At 41.2% G+C, this 14,645-nt stretch overlaps 2 protein-coding genes across 2 annotated transcripts; both read right to left on the reverse strand.

Annotated features, from left to right (window-relative positions):
• Positions 1 to 5,557: 5,557 nt before the first annotated feature.
• Positions 5,558 to 7,794, reverse strand: LOC117384433 (serum amyloid P-component-like). Its single transcript, XM_033981759.2, has 5 exons — positions 7,759 to 7,794; positions 7,618 to 7,672; positions 7,083 to 7,185; positions 6,617 to 6,917; positions 5,558 to 5,778 (listed from the first exon to the last, which is right to left on the reverse strand). The coding sequence occupies exons 2-5, from the start codon at positions 7,670 to 7,672 to the stop codon at positions 5,560 to 5,562; spliced, it is 678 nt and encodes a 225-aa protein (XP_033837650.1). The 5' UTR covers positions 7,759 to 7,794; the 3' UTR covers positions 5,558 to 5,559.
• A 379-nt stretch (positions 7,795 to 8,173) lies between these two features.
• LOC117384238 (serum amyloid P-component-like) lies at positions 8,174 to 14,604 on the reverse strand. Its single transcript, XM_055227760.1, has 5 exons — positions 14,585 to 14,604; positions 14,441 to 14,495; positions 13,906 to 14,008; positions 13,410 to 13,710; positions 8,174 to 8,896 (listed from the first exon to the last, which is right to left on the reverse strand). The coding sequence occupies exons 2-5, from the start codon at positions 14,493 to 14,495 to the stop codon at positions 8,678 to 8,680; spliced, it is 678 nt and encodes a 225-aa protein (XP_055083735.1). The 5' UTR covers positions 14,585 to 14,604; the 3' UTR covers positions 8,174 to 8,677.
• Positions 14,605 to 14,645: the final 41 nt, after the last annotated feature.

The following is a 14,645-nucleotide window of genomic DNA, read 5'->3' on the forward strand; positions in this document are numbered from 1 at the left end:
ACACACAGAAGCTATGAAGCACTCCTGAAACACATTGACCTTTGGTGGCATCCACACATGAAATCGCTTTTGTGATATTGGATTGACACTTGTCACACCTGCCAAACTATGAACCCCAAGAAGACCTGTAAACCTCCACCTGGCACTTTTACACTTCCAAATAAACCTTTTGAGATGATTGTGATGGATTTTACGGATATGGGCCCTGACATGTGCAAAACAGAGTCAGCCAAAGAAGTTGTTAAACATTTAGTGCAGGAGGTAATCCCTAGATTTGGTGTCCCTTATCAGATCAGGTCAGATAATGGAACTCATTTTACAGCTAAGGTAGTCCGTGACACATTAAAGGCCTTAAACATTTCTCAGCGTTTTGGTTGTATCTACCATCCTTCAAGCCAGGGTCAAGTTGAATGTATGAATGCTACTATTAAGAGAAAACTAGCTAAGGTTTGGCAAACTTGCAAAATAGATTGGGTCACAGCTCTTCCTGTTGTCTTGATGGACATCAGGAACAGTGTAAACAGAACCACATGTTTTACACCTCACATGCTTTTGACTGGACGAGAAATGCACAAACCAATTGGACAGAAACCGACAAAACGTATAAAATAAAACAAGACAAGTAAATTTCCTTAGAGGTATTACAAACACAACAGCACCATCACTAACCTTTTTGACATGGGCACTGAGTCATACAAAGGGCTACCAGTCTGATACGCTCTTCTGAAATAACAAATTTGCTCAGTTTGCCTATAGTTATACATTATTAATAATGATTAATGATATGTGAAGACACTGATCACGTGAATGATTTCTCACAATGAGCAATGGCAGCAAGGTGGGAAACACATGTCAATGTTCACCACTTTAACTTTATTATCTTAGTAACTGTTAAATTTTCAGATGATTACTTACACCACCATATATATATATATATATATATATATATATATATATATATATATATATATATATATATATATATATATATATATATATATAGACACTTTAAGTATAATATATATATATACTTAACGTATTATATATATATATATATATATATATATATATATATATACACTTTAAGTATAATATATATATATATATACTTAATGTATATATATATATATATATATATATATATATATATATATATATATATATATATATATATATATATATATATATATATATATATATATAATACTTAACGTATAATGAATATAAGATATTGTCATTTTTAAATCTATATAAATGCAAGGGTGATTTAAAAAATGCAACAAAATAAAATTACATTTTAGATTCAGCTCATTAGTGAGCTGTGCTATTTTTAGAATCGGCCTGCGGGCGCCTCATGTAGTCGCGACCTGGTTGGTGACCCCTGATCTAAAGCATCAAAAACAAACTAACAAGTTTACTCTCGATCTCACTCCAAATCACTAAATCTATTGAATTCTTCATCCTTGGTGTTGCTTCTGAACACCTCAGGACGTAGATGAAGCTCTGCTCTGGAAGTACATGGAAGTACATGGCTGTCATACTAGTAAACTGGTGTTTACCAGTATGACAGCCACACATGGCTGTCATACTGGTAAACTCTGGCCTAGAGTGCCCTTGTGCAGTTGTCAATGTGACAATATCAAAGGTGTGATATTAAATATTTTAATAATTTCACATAGTTGCATCTGAGTATAAGTCGCACCCCCAGCCAAACTATGTAAAAACGTGTGACTAACATGGTACATGTGTAACCTTTGATTTATTTGATGTATGTTATTTTATATATTAACATTAATTTGGGGCATTTGTATTTTGTTTATTACTTTGTACTTGTTTTATTAATAAGTAATATTTATTTATATTATGTTTGGGTAAATCACATTTAATGTTGGTTCCTATTGTTGTTGCGGTGCAGCACATTTGGGGAGCGCACCGTAAAATGTGCAGGAGTGTGAACACGCACAGGGCGCGCACGTGTTGAGTGTTGGTTGTTCAATAAAGAGACGAGCTGTGCACTGTCCTGCCGTATTGGTGATTTTTGCTAGGAAAACAGCAAGTCAGTAACTCAAATCTAGCTGTAACCCGCCGTACTCACAGCCTCCGGAGACTGGGAAGACCGATATTTAAGGGTTACACATGCATTGTGACTTATTGTAATTGCCACTCTGTGACTGAATAGTCGATGTCCATACTGGTGAAAGTGTGGCCAGTGAGACAAAAGTCACTGTTATGCTAATAGTGGCTGCTAAATAAATATTAAAGCCAGGTGCTTATCTAAATAAATTATATTGTAATTATATCTGACTACAGTGATTTCAGTAGAATTCTAAAACTGCCTCCCAAATAAGTATTTTAATGGTTCGTTCACACTGGGGCATCAGGGGTGTCGAGTTTACATGCAAAGTACGTATATGCTGGACGTGCATCTTGGCCCTGCATTTTTGCGGCGTGTCTTCAAGCGTCAAAGTGCCGCGAATCTGGGGTTGATGTGGCACGTCTTGAGCGTTCAGGCATTGGACTCCGTTTGTGCATTCAAAAGCTTTTTCAATGATTACCCTGATTGGCAATCATTATTTTCAATATAAATATATGGGCTCTTGTGGGCCCTCTCATGGCCATGAAGCCCTAAGCAGCTGCTGGGCCAATCACGCCTGTATATGAAAAGATTTGCAATTTCTTCTCCTGTTTTTTATTTAATAAACATAGTTTACTTACACGTACACAGTTTTTATGATGATAAATTTTGTTTTTGTGTTGGCATTTTAAATTTGGAGGATTTGGAGGGTGTTGAGGTGAAGGGTTCATAGTTCTGTTTAGTCGTTTGATGTTCAAGAAATAAGGGGGGTGTAATGCTAGCTAGCTTGTGACTGTAATGCGAGTGGGACTTGTTTAACAGCAACAACAAAATTCAGATTGAAGTCTAAGCCAACCACACACTACTGGATGTTTCAGCCTTAAGTAATTTGTAAATGTGCGACAAAAATTGCAAACTATTAACATAAAAAGAATCGGATGAGATTTTGAATCTCTGAGCACAAAAATTGCAGCGGGATATGGCAGACAAGAGACCGTGCACCACAAGCTAAAAGTTTTGAGTCTAGATTAAAATGACTCACTTTAAGACTCTAAAGTGTTCAAAAGATCAGAGCATTGCACTTCTACTTGAGATACAAAGTTAAAACTGTGTCATTATTATCAGGGAAATGTGGTGCAGAAGTTCAGATAAATGCTTTTTAATGCACACAAGGATGGAGATAAACTACACAGGAAGTAGAATCACTACTGCTAATCTTCAGCAGCCCGACCCACGCTGTGTGGATGTAAACAGACACGTGTGGATCTACAGTTTGAACTGGACTAAAAGTGCTGGTGACTGGTTGTCATTATTTGTGAAGGACAAATTCTTATGGATAATATGGACGAGAATGCTGCAGTTTAACAATTTTACAAGAGGTGAGTAATAAAGTTGTCTTTATATTTTTTTCGCCATTTTCTGAGTCTGTATCTTGTGACTGTGTGTCCGTCACTCAGTCTGCCCCTGGTGCTCTGCTTTTTGGCTGTTGCTGTGGTGATGTGCTGTGGTTACAAATTTACGATATAACAGAGCAGATCAGAGGCGCACTGACACCACACCCATGAGAAGCGCTGCGGCTTAAAATCGCATATGAGGTCCCGCCTCCTTATAGTCAGGGAGAAGCAATTCAGGTCCTGGAAAATTATCATGTACTTTGTGGTGGACTTAACCTGAGTAACAGAGCAGTGCCTCTGGTTAGCATAACATCCCCAGGGAATGTTGATAACATCAGCTGAAAAGTATGTGTGAATTCAATGTACAGTTTAACCAATAAGGAAACCTAAATCTTGTCCGCCATCTAGCAGTATGGCGTCATCACATTCAAGAATCTAGACCAATAGCAGAGCAGAGCGTAGACTGCACAGGTGAGGCAGAAGGGAGGAGTATTCCAGTCCTACGAGCTTCACTGTAGCTTCAATATTGTGTCAAAAATGACACCCTATATTTGATTTATTTGTTCGATTGAGCTCAGTGTGCTCTCATTCTTGGAGCGTACGTTGAGTTTATGGATTAATTGATTCATCCAAAATCAACAAGAAACTACTTAAGGCAGGGGTGTCAAACACATTTTCACCGAAGGCCACATCAGCAAAATGGCTGCCATCAAAGGGCCAGAAGTAAAATAAATGTAACTCCTTTTTAAACGTGTTAATTAACTGTTTCTGTATTTATTACTTATTCAAGTTACAAAAGTTGCATATGCATTTGCAAAAATGTAAAAATATAGCTGTGTAACTGCGTGTCTCCTGATAAAACAACATTTTAAGACCATCATACCTTTTAATTTACACTGTCGAGGGCCACATAAAATTATGTGGAGGGCCACATTTGGCCCGCAGGCCTTGAGTTTGACACATGTGACTTAAGGCAACTATACAGTATGTAGAGAGCTTAAAGTCATGATTTGAACAAAATATTTTACCTTTACTATAAAACATTTCTTCTTTCTCTTGTCTAAATAAAAAGTAACTGGACAAAACAGATGGAATTATTAACATATTTTTTTTATTTTTTTCAAGTAGAGATGCACAAGTTTTATCAGTTCCAGTACTGATATTGGCTTTGGTAAATGCCAATATCTGAAATCAACTGATACTAGAGCAGAAACTGAAAAAATATATAGATTTCTTTAAAACACTAATAATATGTTAAACTGATCCAAATGTGGTATGTAAGTTATTTATCCTTCACATAACTACTGAACAGTTTATATGAGATGATGAGATATTCTCGCCCAACACCAACCACTAAATAATGTTTATGTCCCTCTTTATGTCCCAACCCTCCACTGGTCCTCTTTAAAAGTCCCATATTACACCATTATCTGATCCATGCTATAGTTTTTTCCTCATCACAAACATAGAGTTGTATTTTGTTTTATTCACACATGTTTAAACTCTGCATATTTAGGCTGTGTTCTTCTCTCAAACTGAAAAAACTCCACCTTGTGATGTCATGAAGTGGTAATACAAGAAGCGCTGCATTTTGTTTTAAACAGGCCCAGGAGTCGCCAAACTTTGAACCCACAGCTAAATGTTTTAGACTTTCTGTGGAAATCTCAACTGAACAAAACATTTTTTTGTTTGTTTGTTTTAAGGCAATGACAGCAGTTCAGTTGAAGCTATTAACTTTAAAACTCCCACTTAATGACATCACGAGGTGGAACACAGCGTTTTGAACTTGGAAGATGTAGACAGTCCAATAATGCAGGACTAAACATGTATGAATGAAATAAAGCACAACTTCAGGTACATTTTTGATGAGGTAACAGCATTATAACATGACTAAAAATTCACACAATTCAGTTGTATTTGATATAGTACAAAATACAGAAAAACCAAAAAAACAACACACCATTACAATAGATAGATTACTCAACACTATGGCAGTCAAAAGCCTAAATAATGCAGAATGTAAAAGAAAAAAAGGCCCAAAAATAACACACATGTACTCATACCTCGACACATCTCAGGCCTGTGCAAAGTTTACTGACAGTGCATTTGTTTGTTCTCGATCAGCACTCGGCCGTTGATCTGGAAGTCCAGAGCTGCCCAGTTGAGAACGTTCCCTGGAGTGAAGCTGAGCTCGGACATATACTTCTGGATCTCACAGGACGAGAGCACATAGTCCCACATGTGCACATCAGTCATCATCCCCATAAAACTCTGTTTTATGTCAAAGCCTCCTCCATAGGTATCCTGCTCCTGGAAACACAAACACAATCTATTTGCATTATATAAATCACATTATCCCTGAGATCAGAGGAAACCAATGTATGTAATTGTCTTATTGTATCCAATCAGCCCCTCCTGATGAGGTCATTCATTTTAATGACCATTTTCTATAATAGTCTGCCAGACTATCTGTTCAATAACAGAAGAATGAAAAGTATATGTATAGAAATGATGTCCCTGTTAACTTAGCCGACATGCTAATGACTAAATCTATGCCTGTATACAAACTATGTCATGGGCATTTTTCAGTTCTCTCTTGGTGGAATATTTCATTCCTTTGCACACTAGGTATGGGACAATATTGAAATTTGGTCTCATGACTATTGTGGCCAGAATAATTGTGATTGACATTTATATCACAATAATTGTTCAAGTTCCTGACAGTTTAAAATGTTACAGATACGAATAATTGCAATTTGAATATTATGAATAGGTTCCTTATTTTTAAAATAAATGTATGTGAAAACAACAATGATGTAGAAGAGATCTTCACGGATAAGTTCTTTTTTCTGCACATTCTGGTGACATAAAAGAGATTATCTTTGTTGCCCATTATCACGATTATGTAAAACGTTCTCACTATTATTGTTTCTTGTCCCATCGCTATTTGTACACACTTATAATGCAATGACAGTATGTGCTCTAGGAGGGTTTGAACCAGTCACCGTTTGGTTGATAAGTGACTTTAAATTATAGGTTGTGGCACAAAGATAATGATGAAAGATGGAGAAAATTTAATTTGGCCATAAATACTTCTAAAGATTAGTGATCACCTTTAAGTAAAATGTGATATTTGAGCTTCATGTACCTGTCCTAAAATGATGATTGGGGATCCAGACATAGCAGCTTGTCCTCCTGAGATATATTTGCGGCTGAGGGGCTGTCCGTTGAACCAGAGCTGCACCAGTCCAGTGCTGGACTCCCAGGTGGTGCAGATGGAGTGCCACTGGTTGGGTTTGTAGTCTACGCCTTTGTACTCGAGTCTACCAGTCTTCACATGGGGCCTCATTTCATTGAGGTCATGTGTGTAAAACACCAGGAATTCATTGTTACTAGAGGGCAGAGCCAACGAGAAGAGGCTGTGGTCCCGATTAAGGTCCGTGAATGATCTGAGTGAAGAGAACAACAAAGCCAAGAACAACATTATATTTCATTTACATGTGTGTGTATATATATATATATATATATATATATATATATATATATATATATATATATATATATATATATATATATATATATATATATATAATTAGTCATTTATTCATGAGTACCTGTGGCAGACGGTCAGAGCACTGAAGCTGTTTTTGGATGTACGCAGCCTCACATGAGCAGAGTTAGTTTGTTGAGGAAACGTAAACATTTTACCCGAAAGATCTAAAACACAATTATACATTTATATCTGTCCTTTGTGAATTTGTACTTTCTTCTCAGTCTGTGGTATGTTGATTGAGTCCTGATGCTGTGTTGTTCTAGTTTGGTCCTGTTTGGTCCCAGTTAAGTCCAGTTGTAGACCTGCTTTGTCCTGTTCTAGTCCTGGTTTAATGCTGGTCTGTTCCAGTTTAGTGACACTTTTCATGTGGCGTGTGAACATGTATGAACACTCCCTTACTGCTGTCTTGAACTCTTAAGTTTTAAATTATAACAAATCTTTATCAATAACAGAAAAGTTGTTAGGTCTAAATTGCATTTAGTTCTGTCTGATGAATATGGCCTTAAAGTAACTGTCCAACTAATGAAGGCACAATTATTTACATTACACATCATCAAAACAGATTTATAAATTGTAATAATCATAAAAAGTCTCACCTTGAATTGCTGCAGCATTTGAGATCAGAATCACAAGGCACACAGAAAACTTCATCTATTTCCATGAGAAAAACATAAAACTACTTTTAAGAAAATAACACAGTATTTATTCAGTATTGGAGCCTTTGCCACAGATCTTACCTTGAGAGCTTGTTGTGCAAGTAAAGACACCAGGAATATAGATCACAGTTAACAACGTCCCTCTTTTTGGTCGTAGGAGGAACCAATAGCAGAGCAGAGCGTAGACTGCACAGGTGAGGCAGCAGGGAGGAGAATTCCACTCCCACGAGCTTCACTGTAGCTTCATTATTGTGTCAGAAACTACACCATATATTTAATTTATTTGTTTTATTGAGCTCAGTGTGCTCTCATGCTTGGAGCACACGTTGAGATTATGGATTTATTGATTCATCCAAAAACAACAAGAATCCACTTAAAGCAACTATACAGTATGTAGAGAGCTTAAAGTCATGATTTGAACAAAATATTTTTCCTTTACTATAAAACATTTCTTCGTGTGATGTGATGTCATGAAGTGGTAATACAAGAAGCGCTGCATTTTGTTTTAAACAGGCCCAGGAGTCGCCAAACTTTGAACCCACAGCTAAATGTTTTAGACTTTCTGTGGAAATCTCAACTGAACAAAACATTTTTTTGTTTGTTTGTTTTAAGGCAATGACAGAAGTTCAGTTGAAGCTATTAACTTTAAAACTCCCACTTAATGACATCACGAGGTGGAACACAGCATTTTGAACTTGGAAAATGTAGACAGTCCAATAATGCAGGACTAAACATGTATGAATGAAATAAAGCACAACTTCAGGTACATTTTTGATGAGGTAACAGCATTATAACATGACTAAAAATTCACACGATTCAGTTGTATTTGATATAGTACAAAATACAGAAAAACAAAAAAAACAACACACCATTACAATAGATAGACTACTCAACACTATGGCAGTCAAAAGCCTAAATAATGCAAAATGTAAAAGAAAAAAAGGCCCAAAAATAACACACATGTACTCATACCTCGACACATCTCAGGCCTGTGTAAAGTTTACTGACAGTGCATTTGTTTGTTCTCGATCAGGATTCGGCCGTTGATCTGGAAGTCCAGAGCTGCCCAGTTGAGAACGTTCCCTGGAGTGAAGCTGAGCTCGGACATATACTTCTGGATCTCACAGGACGAGAGCACATAGTCCCACATGTGCACATCAGTCATCATTCCTATGAAACTCTGGGTTATGTCAAAGCCTCCTCCATAGGCATCCTGCTCCTGGAAACACAAACATAATCTACATGCATTATAGGAAAAGGTGAAATTTAAAGGTGTCGTCTGGACAAATTGTTGTGGGAGTGAAGAAGCCGCTTCTTCAGTTTTGGTCAGATTGCTGGTGGACACTGTCTTATATTTACCTGAAGGGAGGGGTGAACTGCACTGAAACTGTAAACATCTGTTGTCTCCAGTTTCAGCCTGAACAATCCTATTCAACCCTTAATGGTCCCCTAATGTTCTCTTTGTTCCTGTTTGTTTTTGGTCTAAGGATAGAGTTACAGACTGGTGAGAGATTACCGGTATTGTCCTTCCTAACAAAAATTGCCTCTTTAACTCCTCTCTCAAACCACTTCTTTTCTCTGGCTAAGATCTGTACCTCAGTATCTTCAATGGAGTGGTTAGTGGCTTTGAGATGGAGATGTACGGCAGACTGGGGTCCAGAGGAGCTCTCACGCTGGTGTTGGTACATCCTCTCATGGAGTGGCTGTTTAGTTTCTCCAATGTAATGCTCACTGCACTTTTCACTACACTGAACGGAGTAGATGCATTATATTTCCATCCATCCATCCATCTTCTTCCGCTTATCCGGGGCCGGGTCGCGGGGGCAGCAGTCTAAGCAGGGACTCCCAGACTTCCCTCACCCCGGACACGTCCTCCAGCTCCTCCGGTGGGACCCCAAGGCGTTCCCAGGCCAGCCGAGAGACATAGTCCCTCCAGCGTGTCCTGGGTCTTCCTCGAGGCCTCCTCCCGGTGGGACATGCCCAGAACACCTCCCTAGGGAGGTGTCCAGGAGGCATCCTGAGCAGATGCCCGAGCCACCTCAGCTGGTTCCTCTCAACGTGTAGGAGCAGCGGCTCTACTCCGAGCTCCTCTCGTGTGACCGAGCTCCTCACCCTATCCCTAAGGGTGCGCCCGGCCACTCTGCGGAGGAAGCCCATTTCAGCCGCTTGTATCCGCGATCTTGTCCTTTCGGTCATTACCCAGAGCTCATGACCATAGATGAGGGTAGGAACGTAGATTGGCCGGTAAATCGAGAGCTTTCGCATTCCGGCTCAGCTCCTTCTTTACCACAACGGACCGATACAGCGACCGCATCACTGCAGACGCTGCACCGATCCGCCTGTCAATCTCCCGCTCCATCCTTCCCTCACTCGTGAACAAGACCCCGAGATACTTGAACTCCTCCACTTGGGGCAGAGACTCACCACCCACCCGGAGAGAGCAAACCACCTTTTTCCGGTCGAGAACCATGGCCTCGGATTTGGAGGAGCTGATTCTCATCCCAGCCGCTTCACACTCGGCTGCAAACCGCCCCAGTGCCTGCTGCAGGTCCTGGCTCGAAGAAGCCATCAGGACAACATCATCTGCAAACAGCAGAGATGAAATCCTGTGGTTCCCAAACCAGGCCCCCTCCGGCCCCTGGCTGCACCTAGAAATTCTGTCCATAAATATAATGAACAGAACCGGTGACAAAGGGCAGCCCTGGCGGAGTCCGACATGCACCGGGAACAGGTCTGACTTACTGCCGGCAATGCGAACACAGCTCCTGCTCCGGTCATACAGGGACCGGACAGCCCTTAGCAAAGAGCCCCGGACACCATACTCCGAGAGCACCCCCCAAAGGACACCACGAGGGACACGGTCGAATGCCGTCTCCAGATCCACAAAACACATGTGGACTGGTTGGGCATACTCCCATGAGCCCTCGAGGACCCGATGAAGAGTATAGAGCTGGTCCAGTGTTCCACGACCAGGACGAAAACCACACTGCTCCTCCTGAATCCGAGGTTCGACTATCGGTCGGATTCTCCTCTCCAGTACCCTGGAATAGACCTTACCGGGAAGGCTGAGGAGTGTGATTCCCCTGTAATTGGAACACACCCTCCGGTCCCCCTTCTTATACAGAGGGACCACCACCCCGGTCTGCCATTCCACAGGCACTGTCCCCGACCGCCACACGATGTTGCAGAGACGTGTCAGCCAAGACAGCCCCACAACATCCAGAGACTTGAGATACTCAGGACGGATCTCATCCACCCCCGGAGCCTTGCCACTGAGGAGCTTGCCAACCACCTCAGTGACTTCAGCCAGGGTGATGGACGAGTCCGCCTCTGGGTCCCCAGTTTCTGCTTCCTCCTCGGAAGACGTGACAGTGGGATTGAGGAGATCCTCAAAGTATTCCTTCCACCGCCCGACAACATCCCCAGTCGAGGTCAGCAGCTCTCCACCCGCACTGTAAACAGTGTTGGTGAAGCACTGCTTCCCCCTCCTGAGGCGTCGGACGGTTTGCCAGAATCTCTTTGAGGCCGTCCGATAGTCCTTCTCCATGGCCTCCCCGAACTCCTCCCAACCCCAAGTTTTTGCCTCTGTGACTGCCCGAGCCGCGGCCCGCTTGGCCCGCCGGTACTCATCAGCTGCCTCAGGAGTCCCACGAGCCAACAAGGCTCGATAGGACTCCTTCTTCAGCTTGACGGCATCCCTTACTTCCGGTGTCCACCACCGGGTTCGGGGATTGCCGCCGCGACAAGCACCACAGACCTTACGACCACAGCTACGAGCAGCCGCATCGACAATAGAGGTGGAGAACATGGCCCACTCGGAGTCCATGTCTCCAACCTCCCCCGGGATCAGGGAGAAGCTCTCCCGGAGGTGAGAGTTGAAGACCCCCCTGACAGAGGGCTCCGCCAGACGTTCCCAGCAGACTCTCATAATGCGCTTGGGCCTGCCAGGTCTGTCCGGCTTCCTCCTCCGCCAGCGGATCCAACTCACCACCAGGTGGTGATCAGTTGACAGCTCAGCCCCTCTCTTCACCCGAGTGTCCAAGACACGCGGTCGGAGGTCAGATGACACAACAACAAAGTCGATCATCGACCTCTGACCTAGAGTGTCCTGGTGCCACGTGCACCGATGGACACCCTTGTGCTCGAACATGGTGTTTGTTATGGACAAACTGTGACTAGCACAGAAGTCCAATAACAAAACACCGTTCGGGCGTTCACACCCCTCAAAGTGTCACTGTCGTTACCCACATGGGCGTTGAAGTCCCCCAGGAGAACAACGGAGTCCCCGGTTGGTGCACTGTCTAGTACCCCTCCCAGGGACTCCAAGAAGGCCGGGTACTCTGCACTGCTGTTTGGCCCGTAGGCCGACACAACAGTGAGAGACCTGTCCCCGACCCGAAGGCGCAGGGACGCGACCCTCTCGTTCACCGGAGTGAACCCCAACACGCAGCAGCTGAGCTGTGGGGCAATGAGCAAGCCCACACCAGCTCGCCGCGGCTCCCCGCGGGCAACGCCAGAGAAATGGAGAGTCCAACCCCTCTCAAGAAGTTGGGTTCCAGAGCCCGAGCTGTGCGTGGAGGTGAGGCCGACTATATCTAGCCGGTAACGCTCAACCTCCCGCACAAGCTCAGGCTCCTTCCCCCCCAGCGAGGTGACGTTCCACGTCCCCAGAGCTAGTCTCCATGTCCGGAGATCCGGTCGTCGAGGTCCCCGCCTTCGACTGCCGCCCGGATCTCTCTGCACCCGCCCCGCATGGCTCCTCCCGCAGATGGTGGGTCCACGGGAGGATGGATTATATTTTTATTATATAAATCAAATTATCCCTGAGATCAGAGGAAACCAATGTATGTAATTGTCTTATTGTATCCAAGTGTCCCCAGCCCCTCCTGATGAGGTCATTCATTTTAATGACCATTTTCTATACTAGTCTGCCAGACTATCTGTTCAATAACAGAAGAATGAAAAGTATATGTATAGAAATGATGTCTCTGTTAACTTAGCCGACATGCTAATGACTAAATCTATTGAAATGTGGTCTTACATTTATCATGGCCAGAATAATTGAGTTTAACAATTATATCTATATCTGATAATTATTCAAGTTCCTGAGAGTTTAAAAATATTGCAGATATTAATAATTATAATTTGAATATAATGTGAAAACGATGTAGAAGAGATTTTCATGGATAAGTCATTTTTTCTGCACATTCTGGTGACATAAAGGAGATTATCTTTGTTGCCCATTATCACGATTATGTAAAACATTCTCACTATTATTGTTTCTTGTCCCATCGCTATTTGTACACACTTATAATGCAATGACAGTATGTGCTCAAGCAGGGTTTGAACCAGTCACCGTTTGGTTGATAAGTGACTTCAAATTATAGGTTGTGGCACAAAGATAATGATGAAAGATGGAGAAAATTTAATTTGGCCATAAATACGTCTTCTTGCAATCAGAAGACATGTTAATGAGAAAAGACACAACAAATGATCAAATATCACAATAGTGATACTGCTGATCATTTCTCAGTACATATTTTGTGATTCATGTCTTAAAAGACACTGGATTAGTTAAGATAAACTGATCGGAGCAATGACTGTAACAACATTTAATACTGTTTTAAATTGTCAGTGCGGTTGGTTCGTGGACATGTAACATTTAAGCTCCTGTTGCTTCTAAAGATTAGTGATCAACTTTAAATAAAATGTGATATTTGAGCTTCATGTACCTGTCCTAAAGTGATGATTGGGGATCCAGACATAGCAGCTTGTCCTCCAGAGACATATTTGCGGCTGAGGGGCTGTCCGTTGAACCAGAGCTGCACCAGACCAGTGCTGGACTCCCAGGTGGTGCAGATGGAGTGCCACTGGTTGGGTTTGTAGTCTAGGACTCTGTACCCAACTTTATCAGTCTTCACATGGGGCTCCATTTCTTGCGTGTCATATTTGAATATTAACATGAATTCATTGGTACTAGAGGGCAGAGCCAACGAGAAGAGGCCATGGTCCCGTTTAAGGTCCGTGAATGATCTGAGAGAAGAAAACAATAAAGCCAAGAACAACATTTATATATATATATATATATATATATATATATATATATATATATATATATATATATATATATATATATATATATATATATATATATATATATATATATATATATATATATATATATATATATATATATATATATATAATTAGTCATTTATTCATGAGTACCTGTGGCAGACGGTCAGAGCACTGAAGCTGTTTTTGGATGTACTCAGCCTCACATGAGCAGAGTTAGTTTGTTGAGGAAACGTAAACATTTTACCCGAAAGATCTAAAACACAATTTTACATTTATATCTGTCCTTTGTGAATTTGTACTTTCTTCTCAGTCTGTGGTATGTTGATTGAGTCCTGATGCTGTGTTGTTCTAGTTTGGTCCTGTTTGGTCCCAGTTAAGTCCAGTTGTAGACCTGCTTTGTCCTGTTCTAGTCCTGGTTTAATGCTGGTCTGTTCCAGTTTAGTGACACTTTTCATGTGGCGTGTGAACATGTATGAACACTCCCTTACTGCTGTCTTGAACTCTTAAGTTTTAAATTATAACAAATCTTTATCAATAACAGAAAAGTTGTTAGGTCTAAATTGCATTTAGTTCTGTCTGATGAATATGGCCTTAAAGTAACTGTCCAACTAATGAAGGCACAATTATTTACATTACACATCATCAAAACAGATTTATAAATTATAATAATCATAAAAAGTCTCACCTTGAATTGCTGCAGCATTTGAGATCAGAATCACAAGGCACACAGAAAACTTCATCTATTTCCATGAGAAAAACATAAAACTACTTTTATTAAGAAAGTAGCACAGTATTTATTAAGTATTGGAGCCTTTGCCACAGATCTTACCTTGAGAGCTTGTTGTGCAAGTAAAGATGCCAGGATTATAGATCAGTAATTTTCATTATTA

Source organism: Periophthalmus magnuspinnatus, chromosome 16 (genome assembly GCF_009829125.3).
Source record: "Periophthalmus magnuspinnatus isolate fPerMag1 chromosome 16, fPerMag1.2.pri, whole genome shotgun sequence".
In the NCBI taxonomy this organism is placed as follows: domain Eukaryota; kingdom Metazoa; phylum Chordata; class Actinopteri; order Gobiiformes; family Gobiidae; genus Periophthalmus; species Periophthalmus magnuspinnatus.